This window comes from Phascolarctos cinereus, unplaced genomic scaffold, assembly GCF_003287225.1.
Source record: "Phascolarctos cinereus isolate Bilbo 61053 unplaced genomic scaffold, phaCin_HiC Scaffold_4;HRSCAF=312, whole genome shotgun sequence".
NCBI classification, from domain to species: Eukaryota; Metazoa; Chordata; class Mammalia; order Diprotodontia; family Phascolarctidae; genus Phascolarctos; species Phascolarctos cinereus.
In genome coordinates, this window is record NW_027555847.1 from 54,634,547 (window position 1) to 54,651,492 (window position 16,946).

Here is a 16,946-nt window from a genome sequence, read left to right on the forward strand (position 1 = left end):
ACTGAACTTGGAATTATAAGACTTGGGAGTTGAATCCTACGATCTACCTTTGGCCCTCTTTGTGACCTTGAGAAAGGCAATTCACCGAGAGACTTCAGTTTGATAAAAGGATTAAACTAGATTATCAATGAGTCACTTTGGCCTCAAAATCCTATCATCGAAGGACAATAAAACAAAATTAAATAAAAACAAAAAAATGTGTTCTCTCTTCAGCTTAGCTTACTCAATTCATCATCACACACTCTGAATCTGACACATTGTTTTTGTCCAGTCGTGTCCTACTCTTTGTGACCCCAAAAGCCATGTCACCCCAATACTGTCCATGGAGTTTTTCTTGGCAAAGATACTGGAGTGGTTTGCCATTTCCTGGTAACAGTGAGCTACTTTCAAGCCTAGCAAAGCAAACATTCTTGAGTTCTTGTTTTCACCCTGAGACTTTCAAAATTAAATTCATCCGAAATAGGTTAATGTTAAATAGGCATCCTTTCACTGGCTCAACTTGAGCCAAAAAAATGTTTCTCAAATGATGAAAGAAAAAAAAACCCTAAAATTCAATTGCACCTATGTGTACAGGCATGTGTGTGTTCACTGACACCCAGTGTTCAAAAGCACGTAGTCAATTACTTCACATCCATTTGAAATTCAGTTTTCTCTCCCCACAAGAAGAAAAAAAAATTAGTTTGAGAGCTCCATGCTAGGAAGTTACTTTCTAAGTTGCAGGCCGACAAAAAGCATTCATTTTCCATTAAATGTGAAAGATCTCTCTATCTCTAATTGAGCCTACAGTCTGAGGCAACTACAGAGAAATAAAATTTCCACTGAGGGAAGTGGTCGAATAACTGAGGTCAGAACCTTGAGACTTCAATTGTGGCCAAGTGCTTTTATGCCCCCTTGTAATTTTCTTTAAGAATAAATACTCGACTTAAAACATACCCCTTTAGGAGGAAGTCCTGGCAGCTGGAAGGAGCGGAGAAAAAAAGCACATTGTTCTCCCCCAAATCAGCCACCACTTGAAAACTATGCCCCATTGTCTAGGGACAGTCACATGATAGCCTGGCCTGGCAGTAACATGTCAGCCATCACCTGAAACTTTGTTACTCCCAATTCATTAAGGAAACAATTACTCAGTGGGCATTAACCCTTGCAAGTCATAAGGGCTGTCAGTCCACAGACGCTGGCAATCCAGCCCCAAGTGCAAGAGAGGGGAAAGGAGGGAGGGCAGCGGAGGGAAGAGGAGGGGAGGGGAAGCCCCCTCTCTTCCCCCCCCCCCGCCCTCCGCCGTCCTGCCTGCTGGGGATGAAAGCCTGGCATCTCGGACATGGATCTGATGATGGAGCCAAGGTGCATGCAGCTAGGCAGCCAGGAGGCGATGCATGGATGGAGGGAGAGCAAGCAGCGCTCTCCCTCCTGGCTAACAAACTAATCGCCTGACTCCTTTCACAGCACTTGCTGCCTCATCGTTTAAATTAATTGCAGCTGGAAATACAAGGCTGCCATCTGGTTTGAAAAAGCAAGGCTAAGGGAATGAAATGAAAGGGGGTTTGGGTACTAACCTCACTTTAATCATTGCCAAAGAGCATGAAGACAGCCCAGCGTCCTCCCACAAGAAAGCCTTGGGCCTCACAAACTTGGCAAGCCGTCTCCTGCACAGAAAGGCTGGGGAGGCCGCGGGCCCGTCAAAATAAAAGTCCCGGCTGCCCGGCCCCGCTGCCCAGCCCCGGCCCCGCTTGCCCGCCCCGGCCTCGGCCCCGGCCCTGGCCCCTCCGCCCCGCCGCCCGCCTGCCCGGCCGCCCACCGGCCGGCCGCGCACAGCGCAGCTCCACCTTCGGCCCTGGAGAGCTGGACCAATTCTAGGCCGCTTCATTTAGAGTCCGCAAGGCCACAATGGTGGTGCCATTTTACAAGAGGGCATTCCTGCCCACTTTCTTTGTTTCTGGGGCAGCTTTTCCGAAACCTCTAACAATAAAACCCCTGCCGCGCTCGGGGGAGGGGGGGTCTGGGGGTGCACGCTGCCTGGGGCCCTCGGGAGAAGCCCGGGGGTTCCCGGCCTGGATGCTGGAGGGGGAGGCAGGGCAAAAAGCCCCCTTCCTGCGCCCGGGCTGCAGTTCGGCCTATACTTGTGTTTTGGAGGAAGCAACAGGAACGTGGAGGGCAGCCTACCCTCCCCCCAAGCACGGGAGTCCCCACCAGCCTTTCCCAGGGCCCTCCCCTCCTCTTCCAGCAAAAGAGAAATTCCAGCTATTTTGTTAAAGAGAAATCCTGGCTATTGGCACACCAAGTCCACAGGTCTCTCACAGAATCGACCTCCTCTGGCTTTCGCTATTTATGTACACATCTGCAGCTTCGCCAAGCCTTCCCTGACTAGGAGCCTACGTTAAAATACGCATCTATCCACCGATGCATTTCTTTCACCGGCAAAGTAGCCTCTGCAAAGCTAAGGAGGGATGGTGTATCTAGGCCCATTTGGTTTAGGGAATCAATACCATTTAAAAGGCAACAGTATAGAGGAGTGAGTTATGGTTGATCTCTGTTTCGGTTACTCTTCAATAAAGACAATAAAAGAAACCCTAAGGATAGTAGAGAAACACGTTTTCAATCCTAAATTGAAGCTAAGGTTATATTCCAAATCCTGCCCTTACAGAGGCACTGTCTATAGCAACGGTGTCCATAACACTCAAAATCTCCAGAGTGCAACTTTCTAGTAAATGGTACATCTGTCAAACCTCAGGAAACATCTGGTAAAATGGTTAAATGAGAGCTGTGACTTTAAACTTTTGTTTCAGAGCTTGCTTATGGGACACAACAAGGGAATGTTTCTAAATTCATTCTAGTTTTCGCTAGTTTCTGAATTGGACCCAGGCTCCTACAGCATTTAGAGCTACAGTGGAAAATGTCCTTGACAACAAAGGGGGGAGGGGAGGGATAGAGATGATCTCACAAGCCATGGTGTTCCCTAATTTTGGCAAGCCAAATCAGAGTAGTCAGATTCAACAAGCTCCCTTAGTAATGGTCAGTTTGAGGAGAATCACAGAAAATCAGAACTGGAAGGAAGACCTTAGAGGTCACTTAAAAGATAACACCCTCATTTTTTCAGAAAAAGAAATTGACATCCATAGTGGTTAAGCCACTTGACCAAGGTTAGTGGCAGCTAGTTCCTGTCAAAAATGGACAATTCAATAATCCAAATAATATTTCAGTTTTACATAAGGTGCTCTTCCCCCACCTAATACCATGTAATGGCTGTTCAACCTTTTACTAGCACACATACACATGTACACAGACACATAAGATCTCATCAAACCTGGTCAAAAATTGCCAAGGACTGATCAATATTTTCCTTTTGCGTTCTATTACCCCAGCATGTGACATCAGGCTAATAATAAAAATACTTTAAAACTTTCTTCAGTTTTGATCAACCTTCATTCATTCATTCAGCAAACATTTACTATGAGTCTTTTGTGTGCAAAAACCCTTTAAGATATATTCGCAGTGTGGGTCACAGATACTTCACTTCCCTCCTAAAAAGCTGTACCTATTAAGATATTTTTAAATTAGTTTCCATGATTTTAAAGAGAATCTTATTGTGCATCAAATGCTCAGTCAGAACTGAGAATAGTCACAGCCACAGGAGCTAAAATAAAACTTTTATCTCTAAGGGATTGCAGCTGAGCTTCAAATGAATTACTGACAAGTAATAAAACTGAGAGCAGGAAATAAACGGAGGCTCTCTCAGGACATTGGTCTAACAGGATTTGGTTCTGTTTTATGGGCTTTGATAGAACAGGTCTATCTTGGTGAAAAAAAATATGGACTAAAAACATACTCTTGGAATGGGAAGAGAAGGAAAAAGGATAAGAAGAAAATAAGGTAGACTGAGTAATGGTTAAGTGCATGAAAAAACGATTTGGTTTTATCAGGGTTTTTACACAGGTTATTTTACAGCCTGGCCAAAATAAAGTTTACTTCCATCTCTACGGCATTTACAGTTGCCTAAGGTATCAAATGCCAATTATTCCACTTCAATTCTATTTCTTCTCCAGCAGTGTAGCTCTTAACACAATGATTTTTCCTCCCTTCTTTTTTCCCCCTATTTCTGAACTTACACTTTTCATCACATAATTATTCCATCACACACCTGAATACATAACCTAAACAATTTTCCAAATGTGTTTATTTTCCTATTTGCTTAATTTTTTGTGTTGGTAAGATTTATTTTTAAAAATAACTTAATATTTTATTTCTAGATCTCATGTATTTCCCTTTGTGTTCCTCCCTCCTTCCTCTCTCAGAAAGCCATAACAAAGAAAAAAAAAAGAAGAGGGAGACCAGTTCTGGGAAAACTAAACACACATCAAAAACATCTTACACCTATGTGCTGTTCTATACCCATAGCCATGACCTCACCCCCCCAATTGATGGGCATTACTTTATTTCTAGCTCCTTGCTGCTACAAACATTTTGGTATATATGGAGCTTTTTTCTTAATAATTGGCATCCTTGAGGTATGTGCCTAACAGTCAAAAGGTGTGGTCTCTGGGGCAGCTAGGTGGTGCAGTGGATAGAGCACCCACCTTAGAGTTAGGAAGACCAGAGTTCAAATCCAGCCTCAGTCACTTCTGTGTGACCCTGGGCAAGTCACGCAACCTCACTGCCTAGCAAAAAAAAAAAAAGGTATGGTCTCTGGGTCAAAGGGTATGAACACTTTTAGTCATTTTCTTAGCATAATTCCTAACTGCTTTCCAGAATAGGTGGAGAGCTATATATTCAATAAAACAGAAAACAAACAGGGTTATGCTGCATCTTCTTAACATCTTTCTCTCTTCAGTGTGCCCTTTCTTCAACCCAATTCCCCATCAAAAAGGCTCCCTTACACATCTAGTACACCCTAGGAACATACAGGAAGCCTACACTGTAAGTCAGACCTGACAAATGGGAATATTTGGTGGTGACGGTGAGCAAGAAAGAGCTAAATCTTGCCCTGAATTCCCAAACCAACAGTTGCCAATCCAACAAAAGAGAGTCCTATCCTGACCAGGGCTCCCAAGCCTCTATCTCTGCCCTGGTTTTCCTTTGGAGGAGGGAGGGAAAAAAGATCAGAGAGCAAAAGGGGTCTTTGAAGCACGTCCCAGGTCCACCCAAACCCTTGATGATCTCTTTGACGTCCTCTGAACTCCTCTAAGATGTATAGCCTACTCACACTTGTCCACTTAGCATATACTGATCTTATAAGGCAACCCTAAGAGGCAGAGTAAATAGAGTGCCTCACTCAGAGTCAGGAAGATTCGAATTCAAATCCTTTCTCAGATACTTACTGCCTGTGTCACTGTGTACGTCACTTAAGCGGTCCCAGACTCAGTTTCCCCATCTGTAAAATGGGGACAATAACAGCAACCTGCTTCACATGATTGTTGTAAGGGTCAGATGAGATAAAAAGTATGTGAAGTGCTCTGCAAACCTTCCCATATAACCATTAGCTAATACTTCATGTTTCATTCCAGCTGTCATATTCTATCAGTAGAGTTGAAATGCCTCTAGGGTATCTGCCTGACAGCCCTGAAATGACCATTACTGGCCTGTTTGTTAAGCCATACTCTGACCTGCCCCAGTGAGAGAGTCCCACAGCCTGTGAGATATCTTTTCTTCCCCTTTGGTCCTCAGGGCATTTTTCATTATGGCATTCAAATACAAGGAATGAGAGTCTAACTGAGAAACCCCAAAGGTTCTGAATAGGACAGGAGACACTTCAAGGCAAAGGTCTTATCTTATTTTTTTTCCCTAGGCAATTGGGGTTAAGTGACTTACCCAGGGTCACATAGCTAGTGAGTATCATGTGTCTGAGGTCACATTTGAACTCAGATCCTCCTGACTCCAAGACTGGAGCTGTATCCCCTGCACTACCTAGCTGCCCCTCTTATATTTATTAATGAGAAGTCACGACATAAAAGTAAGGCCCTATGCTTAGTGTCTGGGGGAGAGAAATACATTTCAGGTCATGCCTTCAAGGACCTTACAGTCTAATGGTGCTTCTCTGTGTGAGTATACACTATGTGCAGAAATAAGCATGATGTGAGGTATTACATGAGATCACGTGTAGCAGTGGTAAAGGGGAGATCCAGATAAAGTCCTTGTTGTTGTTGTTTTGGTTGGGCAATGGGGGTTAAGTGACTTGCCCAGGGGTCACACTGCTAGTATTATGTGTCTTGAGGACAGATTTGAACTCAGGTCCTTCTGAATCCAGGGCCGGTACTCTATCCGCTGCACCACCTAGCTGCCCCCTCCTTTGAAAACTTTTGAGGCAGAAGAGATCACATTCAGGTGGGAAAGACTTCCTGGAGGAAGTGGCATTGGAATTAGAACCTGGACAAAGAAAAAGACCTTCAAGAGATGAAGATTTGTATGTAAGCTTGACTGTAAGGATTTTTGGTTTTGTTTTTGAGAATATAGAAGACCTCATCATGCTTGGGGAAGATGGAAAAGTTCCAGTAGAAAAGAAAAGATTAATAAAGAGAGACAGAGGTTTACTTAGCCTTCTTAAAAGTATAAGCCAACAGTCCTAAACAATTCTGAGTAATGTGATCATTCCTATCAAATACAAAGATTTATGAGGGAAAACGCTATCCACCTCCAGAGAAAGAACTGTTATATGGAAGTATGTATTGTATGGTGTTCTTTCTCTCTCTCTCTCTCTCCAAATACATACATACATACATATATACAGACATACATACATATACACACATACATACATATATACATACACATATGTGTATATATAACAAAATGTAACATAAATGAATGAAAAATAAATAGATGCGTGAATAAATAAATAGAAAACATTCCTATAGTCTTGAAAAGCCTAAATAATTTTCCCCATTTAGTAACGTTCTTACAAATAGACTTAAGACTTCCTACGTAAAATTGAACCATTTATCCAGGATTCTTCATTAAGATTTTAGGCAAATAAATATTTATTTTCTCATTACAAATCAAAGGCAAAAAGAAACTTATTAAGTATTTAGTAATCTGCCCAGGAAAATCCAGGGAGATTGCAAGAATTGGGACCCTAACCCAGGTATTTCTGGCCACTGTCTCCAATATACCAAGTCCTCTCTAAATTCATAACATGGCCCCTTCCTACCTTTCTAATCCTCTCCTCTACACACTGTATGCTCCAGCCACACTCCATCTCCTCTTGTATCTTTGCACTATCTGTCCCCTATGCCTGGAATGCTCTCCCTCCTTACTTCCCCATTAGCTTCCCTGGCTTCCTTCAAGCCCCAGCTCAAATCCCACCTTCTGAAGGCAGCCTCTCCCTGTTCTCCCACCTGCTAGTGTCTTCCCCTCAAAGATGACCTTTTATCTGCTCTGTATTTCACAAATCTTGTGTGTACCTGGTTATCTACATGCACCCTCCCCCATTAGAATGTAAGATCTAGGAGGGTAGGGTTTGTTGTTTGTTTTTATATTGCCCAGGGCTAAGCACAGTACCTGGCACATAGTAGATGCCTGACCCTAATCTCTGAAGCTCAAAGATAAGTGGCATCTCCCGCTCCATCTTCCTTCCTAACGCAAAGGCTAGCACGAAAGAAGCAGGGAGAAGCAGGAGCTGGTAAAGGACAGGCTGGGTCCCAGGTGGCAGGCCCAGGGAAGAACATGTAATTCTTAAGAAGCAGGGCTGAATTTCTAAGAGAAGCAGGGCAATAAAGATGGGACGTGGGCACCAAGGCAATAGAATGTAAAGAAAGACAAACTCCTGGCTCCAGACTGAACCAGCTTCACGTCTGTGGAAAGGATCTTCAATGGCCTGAAATCATCAGTTAATTACATTATTAATTACTAAGAGCAAGCAGCAGTTTCACAAGGAAACCAACAGAGAGGGAATAAGCCTTCTTGAGAGGCAACCTAGAACAGCACCTAGGCTTGGCTTCCGCAGAGCGGTCCACAATCCCAGATGGAAAGCTGGAAAGGACTTTGAAGGTCATGCAGTCCTCTCCAATCTCATTTTACAGAGGAGGAAACAAAGGCCCAGAGGGTGAAGTAACCTCCCCAAGGTGACAGAGAGAGCTGGCATTTGAACCTAGATCCTCTCACTGCAAACCCACTGTTCTTGCCACTGGACCACCTGGATTTGAATCTTGCCTCCTACTGGCTACTTAACCTTGGGAAGTCATTCCACTTCTCTGGGATATGAAACTGAATCATCCAAGAGCTTCATTTATATTTTGTTTACTTGAATCCTGTTTCATCTTTCCTTTAATCATCATTCAGCAAGCACTTAGTAGGAACAATTAGGTGGCACAATGGATAGACAGAGTGCCTGGAATCCGGATGACTCATCTTCCCAAGTTCAAATCTGCCCTCAGACACTTAGTAATTGGATGATGCTGGGCGAATCACTTAACCCTGTTTGCCTCTTTTTTTTTTTGGCAATGGGGGTTAAGTGACTTGCCCAGGGTCACACAGCTAGTAAGTGTCAAGTGTTTGGTCTAAGAACGCATTTGAACTCAGGTCCTCCTGACTTCAGGGCCAGATCTCTATCCACTGCACCACCTAGCTGCCCCCAGTTTCCTCTTCTTTAAAATGAGCTGCAGAAGGAAACGGCAAACCACTCTAGTATTTTTGCCAAGAAAACCCCCAAATGGAGTCACAAAGAGTCAGACAACTGAAAAAAAAGAATGAATGAGACCAAAGCACTTATTAAATGCCTAAGTGCCAAGCACTGAGTTAAGGGTTGGTGTTACAAAGACAAAAATAAAACAGTTTCTGCCCTCCAGGACCTTACACTCTCTTAAAAGTTTTATGTCTTGACTAATATGGAAATATGTTTTGCATGGCTGCACATATATAACCTATATAAAATAGCTTGCCTTCTCAGGAAGAGAATATAGAACTCAAAATTTTAAATAGAACAAATGTTAAAAACTGTTTTTACATGTAATTGGGGAAATTAACTATTAAATAAATGTATATACTTATATAGTTTAAAAAAGATGTATGTCTAATGTCCCGTATATAATGTATGTATATGTATATGTACATGCCATATGTATGTGTGTATATGACTCATTTAACTAAAGGGGAAAAAACAGCAAAACAAGAGGTTGCATAAATTCAATTTTGAGATGTCCTATCTCTCCAACTTCCAGGGGCATATCCCAATTTTCTTTGTTGTCAGTTTTACACTAGGTCATTCCTTCACTGGGAATGGCAGCTTAAGTCAAAGATACAGCCAAGGTGCCTTATTCACCAGCAAGTGGAGGAAATGTCTCAGCACCACCCAATCATGTTAAAAACAGCCATGATAAACTGTGGGAAGAATACCCTCTCACTTCTGAGTGGCTTGAACAAACCTCGCACCCTGATACTGGCTTACCAAGCAACCCAGCCAGCTCCTGGAACTCAATTTCACGGAGTCCCTATTCCAATCCATCAATATCATTCTTAAATGGTTCCAGCGATGGGAAGGTAAGGAGGAGGGGAGTTCAAGCAGAGGACGACAACAGGATTTGATTCCTTCTACTTGGTAGTACACTTAAGACTGTCAGACTTGGAGGCTGTGGTCCAGAATCAGGATCCCCTCTTTGGCAGAGCTGACAGCTACTGCCAGATCCAGTACATTACTGTATCATAAAGGTCTTCAGTTGTGCTTTGGAGACACACTAGCAAGAAACTTCAAACTGATGAACCTTTTTTTTTTTTGGTTGGGGGAGTTTGGGTGTATTTTGATTAAAAAAAAAAAACAAGACAATGCAGCAAAAGCAAAGTACCAACCAAGGACACAAACCAAACCCTCCCTTCCATACCCTTGTTTTCTCTTTGTGATGGGAACAATGTGCCTGGTACAGATTGTTTTAAAAACAAAAACAAAAAAACTTTCCCCACAAAATCCTATCATTCAAAATATAATTCTATGAATTTCTCTCCGCATTGAGGCAATAAGCCTTAAAAAAAAAAAAGGAGAGAGAGAGAGTTGTTGGGGTTTTTTTTTTAATCATCAAGACTTTGGCTTCCCTCTCTGCAGCTCCTCCATTGCTCTGCTCTCCTGAAGGTAATGGCACTTGGGTGCACTCTGAGCACTGAGGGGCTCCATGGTGTAACAAATAAGAGGCCTTCGGAGGTCACGAAAGCAAAAGTGAGATTAATCCCATGACTTGTGCAGAAACAGCTGCAATTTGCTGCCCCAGGAGTGTGGCATCTTCACGTCTACTGGAAACAAACATAAGCGATCCAAGGAAGAGGGACAGCAAACAGAGGAGCAGGGACACAAAGGGGCCCACATTTCAGAAGATAAACATGTCCTTCCCTTCTCAAATCCCAGAATAAGTGCACTGGGTCTCATCCGGAATCTCTTAGCAGAACAGACTTGTCCTTTTCCAGTTCTTGTAAAGTCCTTTTTAAAAATGCTATTTTATGTGTGCTCACTAGCAGGCTCTCAGATAACAACACTGTTCTTTAGTGGGTGTTTCTTATTACTTAAAAGGCTGGAATTTTTCATTGTTCTTCCCCCCACTCACTTTAGTAAAGTTCAAAATAAAATTCCAGCCAATAAAGGCTGAAGGGTCTCTTGTGAAACAATCAGGTGACTCTTGGAAGCCCCAGGTACACGGCCGATAAACGAGCTTCATTCCCTTTTTTTCTGCCCTCATCTTTGACTCTTGGCACCCTTGGCATTTGCTTATTGTGTGTGTTGTTTGGCAAAGAGTGCTCCAGGAGAAGAAATGGCTATCCAGCTTTCCAAGCTCCCTGGGAGGACTCTTAAGGCAGAAATGATGCCTGCTGGGAAAAAGCTGATGTCAGCTCTTAAGAGCACAGCTCCCTGCAAGGATAAGGAGGTCTTTGTTTTCAGCTGAACTGTGAAAATGAGAAAATGCCTCCTGCCTGACAAACAAGAGACCCACACAACATAGGTCAGGCCTGGGACCTTTATTTAAAGGTACAACACTTGATCAGCCTCACACTTCCATCTCTATATATAGAGACAGATGCTTTTCCATTACAGAGGGTGACCATAAAGAGAAAACAACATCAGCCCCAAAAATTAGCTACATTTTCATCATAGCTGATATTATATAATCCTTGCTAGGCTGATGGAACCATAACTAGTCTTGTAACAAAACCATTTTTAGATTTTACTTTTCTGATACAGGGCAATTATTAAAAGTAAAGTTTACAACACTAATTAGGAAAGTAAAATATCCTTGAAACCACGGGAAAAATCAGAAGAAAATGTTAATTTAATATTATATCTGTTCCTGAATAAACTGGTCACATAGGGATACTATAATTAAAGCTATAAATATGGTTTTTAAGGTATTTTAAAGTGAGGTGGGAAGGTAGAGATTCCACCTCCATCTAAACTAAACTTTTCCCAATTTGAACCAGAGAACTAGGGTAGGGGTGGGGGCTTGGGAGGAGGAGGGAAGGAAAGGAGGAGGAGGTGAAAGAAAGCATACTATTTAGGGAAATCAAATTGGGTTGGAAAACTGGAAAAAAAAAGTTGTGACAGGTTCAAACACTTTTCAAGCAAGTACTCAATTTAAAAATTTTCCAACCAAGGCCACAATGAGTCTCTATCAATATGTTAATCATGATCTTAGTTTCAATATAATAAGCAGTCCTTCCCAGACTATGAAGAATAGAAAAGCATCTAGAGCTCATTCCCACAAGAAAATTCTGTTTTTAAAGCCTATTCAAGGTTGCATGTCCTTAGTGAGTGCTCAACTCCCTAAAGGCATTTACTAACGATTAAATAGCCAGCCTAAGATTCTTCCATTCTTCCCTGCTCTTCACTATTGACAAACCAATATTTTCACTGGCTTATGACATAACATGATTGTAAATTTATATTTACCCCAAACCTAATGTTGTCTAGTGAATTTTGGGAACCTCGATGTGTGATTTCACTGGTAAAGGAAATCTGAAGAGTGTCCTCTTCCCAATTTAAGTGGATAATCAGAATCCTTGGTTTCTTTGGAGACTTTGAGCTCAAGCACCATGAAGCCAACATTCTTCTCTTCTTCCCTTGGTGAGCTCCTTTCCTAAACAATTTTTATTCCATTTCTACATATTATGTATTTTCTTACACACACACACACACACACACACACACACACACACACACACACACACTCACAGTCTCCCCTGTTAGGGCACAAACTCTTTGTGGTTCACTTTCTGTCTCTAGAGTGCTTAGAACAGGGCCTGAAACTTAAATTCCTAATAAATGCTCGTTGATTGAGTAATTATAGTCTTAGAGAGTTGCTTTAGGGCACTGGGAGGAAAGTGACTATTTCCATTGTTTCCCCAATGTTTAAAAGTGACAAAATTATTTGTTTTTCATTTTTCTCTCCCTATTTTGTGCCTTCAGCAAATGACTAAAATCTAGGAAAAAGACGAAGAACAGCAAAGGAATTATCCAGAAACTGGAAGTCACTCCTGAATAATTAAGAATTCATTGTGTCACATGATCATTGAAGTCTAATTTTCAGTGAACTTTGGGGAAAACTCCAAAGAGATGACTATGGTCACCAAGAAAGCGTCAGTTGATATATTTCACCCCCAAAGCAGTCTGACCAGCCGGACAAGGAAGTGTCTTCTTTTGTTCAATCCTTCCTTGGTCATCAAAGTCTATCAGAAATGGTCAGCTCAGCTGGTTACGACATGGGGTGAGTTCTGCTCTATTCCATGGCCACAGATATGGCTTACTCTATTTGCCTCCCCAGTAAATATCACTGGTAACAAGTTCCATTTAGCTAAGGAGTGTGTACTAAATGAGTACTCATCTCTACTCCTGGAGGACAGAAAAACCCTCCATGTGCTCTGGATGAAGGATTATTAGCATTATCTTCAAATATAGACAGCATGTTAAGAAATTTCAGTTGCTAGGAATTGTAAATTTGTGCCCAACCTCCAAGACTGATAGATGTAATAGGGCAACTCCATATCCCAATTACAAATACATACTTAAACCAGTGAAAACTACTTCAGTTTGGAGTGTAATCTACTGTACCCAAAACTCTTCAGCTCAGAAGACTCCCCATCAAATTCCACCTGTCAGCCAGTCCAGAAGTCTCTTAAAACAAACATTCTTTTGGCATATTCTTTTCACCATGTCAACTTGGTTTGAGTCACCTATTCTAGCTACTTAAAATTTCTTATTGACACAAAAACACTTAGCCTTTTTACTAAGCAAAAAAGAGCCTGATTAAATGGATTATGTGTGTCAGGGAATGGGGGTAAAGGAAATACTTTACATAAATCCTTAGAGTCCCTTCAGAATCTGAACTCTGGAGATCACCAAATACATCACTTTTAAGGCTTGCAATTTCTCAGGGTAAAGGGAGCTACCATTCCTAATTTACAGCCATATCAAATTCATAAATAGATTCCACATTTTCCTTAAAAAAAAATCCTAGTAATTTCACATGACCTTTAGAATTTCCTTTTAACTGTATCATTGGGTCTATTTCAATTGGGGAGTAAGGAGTAAACTTCTTAATTCAAGATAATACATTAACTCTTCAGTCTACCACAGTTCTTTTCTCCCAGGGAGAAATGATAACTATAAGCTCAGACACTGGGCCAGAGAACTCCAGAGAGCTTTTCTGTGTCTTTTTAGGACATGGCCTCTCTATCAGGTGGTTTTGCTTAATTATTTTTCTTAGTTATAAGAAAGGATTCAATGTCAGGGAAGGTTTGGGGCTAGGGGAGCTACTATTTCCAGAAATGACTGCCACATAAAAGCAAAAGGCTTCCATAAAACTTATTATAACAAATGATTGAAAAAGCAAAGATTCAAGCTAGTTGGAAAATAGGATCTGACCCCATATTCAGGTATGTTTGATCTTTAAAAGAAACCCATATGATACCACCCAGATCAGCTATTCCATTTACCACTGGCTCCTCAAAATTAATGATTAGACTAGAGATCATTTCAAGGAGACATATAAGAAGTGAGTCATTAATTGGTCTGAGAAAGAATAGCAACATTATTGTAGTAGTAGTAGTAGTAGTAGTAGTAGTAGTAGTAGTAGTAGTAGTAGTAGTAGTAGCGGTAGTAGTAGTTGCTACACTGCAAAAGAAAATCTGTAAAACCAGAGAACCCTCACAAACTATTAGAGATCTACAGATCACACTTGGGAGAATCTGGTTGATTTTACTCTTCTCTGCTCCCCACCCCCACCCAAGAACCACCCTTTAAAATTGTTCTTACTGTACTTTTTGCCAGTCAAAGGCTTTATGTACACACTAAATTTCCCTTTTGGTGGGGAAAAAAATTCCTCATGGGCATTGTATGGATGGGGAAATCTATCCAGAGGATAAATGAGCAGGGATGGGAATAAGAGCCCTGTTCAAGGTTTGTTGCTCAGAGGTACCATCTTCTCCAGCATAAAATCCAATGAAATTTAATAACCCTCTCTGCAGCCTCCTACTCTGTGCTCCACAAAGCCAGATCCTCGATCTAAGTTTGGAAAGTTATCTAAATACAATTGTTTTCATGAAATGCAGCCAAACCATATATCTTTGAAACCTCTGAGCTAGCTGCCAAATCTGTTTTTGAACACTGCTTCTTCCCCAGATTTATTATGATTTTGTAAATGATAAAATAAACAAAACACATTTTATTACAAGTTCTTAGACTTAAGAGCATAAAAACAAAAGCATATTTTTATGAACTCCTATAGAGATTAAATATAGTATACTATCAACATCAATATAATTCTGCTCCAGAAGAAGAGAAAGGAGGTCTGTAAGTCATTACAGAAAACCTTTGTTTTAAGGGACTACACTGCAGCTTTCAATTAAAAAAAACCTTTTATCAAAGCAAACAACTGTATTTACTAAATGCCACTACAGAAAGGCACTGCGAGATAATACGTCCTTCATCTTTGCCCATGAAAACTACACTAAGTTTTTATAAAGCATGAGCAGAGCATTAAGAAACATCCTTAACATTAATCATGAGCTAAAAGAAGGAAAAGATAACAGATGATACAGGTCAATTAAATATTAAAGTAGAACCCCTCGTAAAGCTCGAGGGCAAATCTTTGAGACCTGAGGGTCTATTTCACAAGATTATTCCTCACCCTTTGCCGAGCTACTCATAGATCTGCCACGAGACGACTGGTGTATGGTGATGCTATTTTTGGTTTTCAACTATCTCAATATGACGCCAAAGGATATGAAATTTAGTCCTTCCAACTCTGTCATCTCAGAATTCCTGCTCAGTAAAGTACTATGATTGACACAATGGTTGGCGACATTTCAAGTCAACACAGAAATCGTGAAATTACTTTCCAACCCCTCCCCCCCAAAAAATGACAAAACGATTTCACAAACGCTGCCTTTGAGTGTTAAAGGGATCAGAGAAACACAATCTGGAGTCGTCAGAAATCAAGAGGGGACCTCTGGGACCCCCTCATTCTACAGATGAGGAAACTGAGGCTTATAAAGTTTCATTAACTTGCTCATGGTCATACAGGCGGCAGGGAGTAGAGCTTGCACCCAGGTCTGGACATCAAGTTCAAGGCCTTCCACTATGCCACTGGCTGTGAAGGAACACGTATTATTCGACCCAAAGAACAAAGGACTCTAAAGAGTTAAACAGACAAGATCTCCCCCCTCCTCTCCACTTGTGAGATTCCATTGTTTTGCATTGCCTCGGTCCCGGATTCCTGATTTGTAGCAAATTCCAAAGCTACAGACTGCAGGCTCAGCCTCTGACTAACACCACAGCGATTTATTTGAAGATAAATACCTCCGTCAGTGTCTTATGACTGAACACAACAGGCCAAAGCGGGGTGGAATGTGTGGAATGCAGCAGGCTGCCGGAGCCAGGGCAGCAGGCTCTACTTATCAAGCTACCTCTGATTGCTCAAGTGCTCAGGATCACTTCCTCCAGTGAGGAAGGAAAGAGGGGAACTCTCCTCGCCTCAGATTGCTGCCAGAAATAGAAGCATTCCCAGAAACAAGAACTGGGGAAGAACAGCATGTGGATTAATTACAAAACAATTAGCTCTCAATCTGTCTCTCTGCCCGTCTTCCCCCTCCTTGACACGGCAGGGAGAAAGGCCAGGTTGGATAGCAAGAAGGCACCTTGAGAGCTTCATAGAAGACGCCACCCCTTTTATCTTTTGCAGATGGATTGCCAGGGATTGAACGTGGCCACACAAATAAAGTCTGATAACAACTGGTGCCCACACAGTTGTCAGACCAGACTCTGCTGAGCAGCTGGCTCCATGTCTCCTGGCCCAGGAAATATGTAAAGCATTTCTCTCTCTTTCCAAGGAGTGTGTATGCTGGGAAGACAGCACAGAGTCAGAATATAGTACAGTGGAAATTACTTCTCAAATATAGGTAGAGATGTTCCATAAATGTGTTGTCACCTCCATTTGAATGTGCCTGGCATATGGTGAGTGTGCAAGCCTAATTCTTTTTTGTTCATTCATTCATTAGCATTAGTCCCATAGGACTGGAACTACTATTTAATATATGTAAAAGAGTAAGTTTAAATTCTGTATCCCTACAGGAAAAAGAATTGTAAAGGACTTCACAGAAAAGGCCTTTCCTTCCTTCTCTAGCATAGAATTGAGTTCAGGAAAGCACCTGAAAAGGACATCTAGTCCAAACTGGGAGACATGTACAAAGAAATGAAGTGATTTGCTCAAGATCACCCAGGCAGGAAGCAGAAGAGCCAGAATTTGAACCCACATCCACTGACTGTAAATCCGAGGCTCTTTCCTTTCTGCCACACTGCCCATCTATCAAACGCCACTTTTCCTAGGAAGGATATATTCCATATGGGCATGACGTGTATGTATGTGCCTACGTGTGCATACAGACAAGAGAGAACACAGCCTACAGGATCAGTAACCCAAGAAGTTGTGGTTGAAAGACACAAGGCATGCTAGAGCCACCATGCCAAAATTTGAAAAGAATGTCAATAT

The 16,946-nt window shown here is 41.7% G+C and overlaps 1 protein-coding gene across 4 annotated transcripts in view; it reads right to left on the minus strand.

The window, feature by feature from the left end:
• The window catches only part of VGLL4 (vestigial like family member 4), a 186,168-nt gene that overhangs the window by 33,164 nt on the left and 136,058 nt on the right, over positions 1-16,946 (minus strand). Inside the window, exon 1 of one of the 4 annotated variants that reach the window (XM_020981064.2) lies at positions 1,554-1,659. The exons of the other annotated variants lie outside the window; for them this stretch is intronic. Within the exon in view, the coding sequence (XP_020836723.1) occupies positions 1,554-1,567 (14 nt within the window). The 5' untranslated portion in view covers positions 1,568-1,659. Of the gene's footprint in view, positions 1-1,553; positions 1,660-16,946 lie in introns of those variants that run through there. 4 annotated transcript variants of the gene reach the window in all.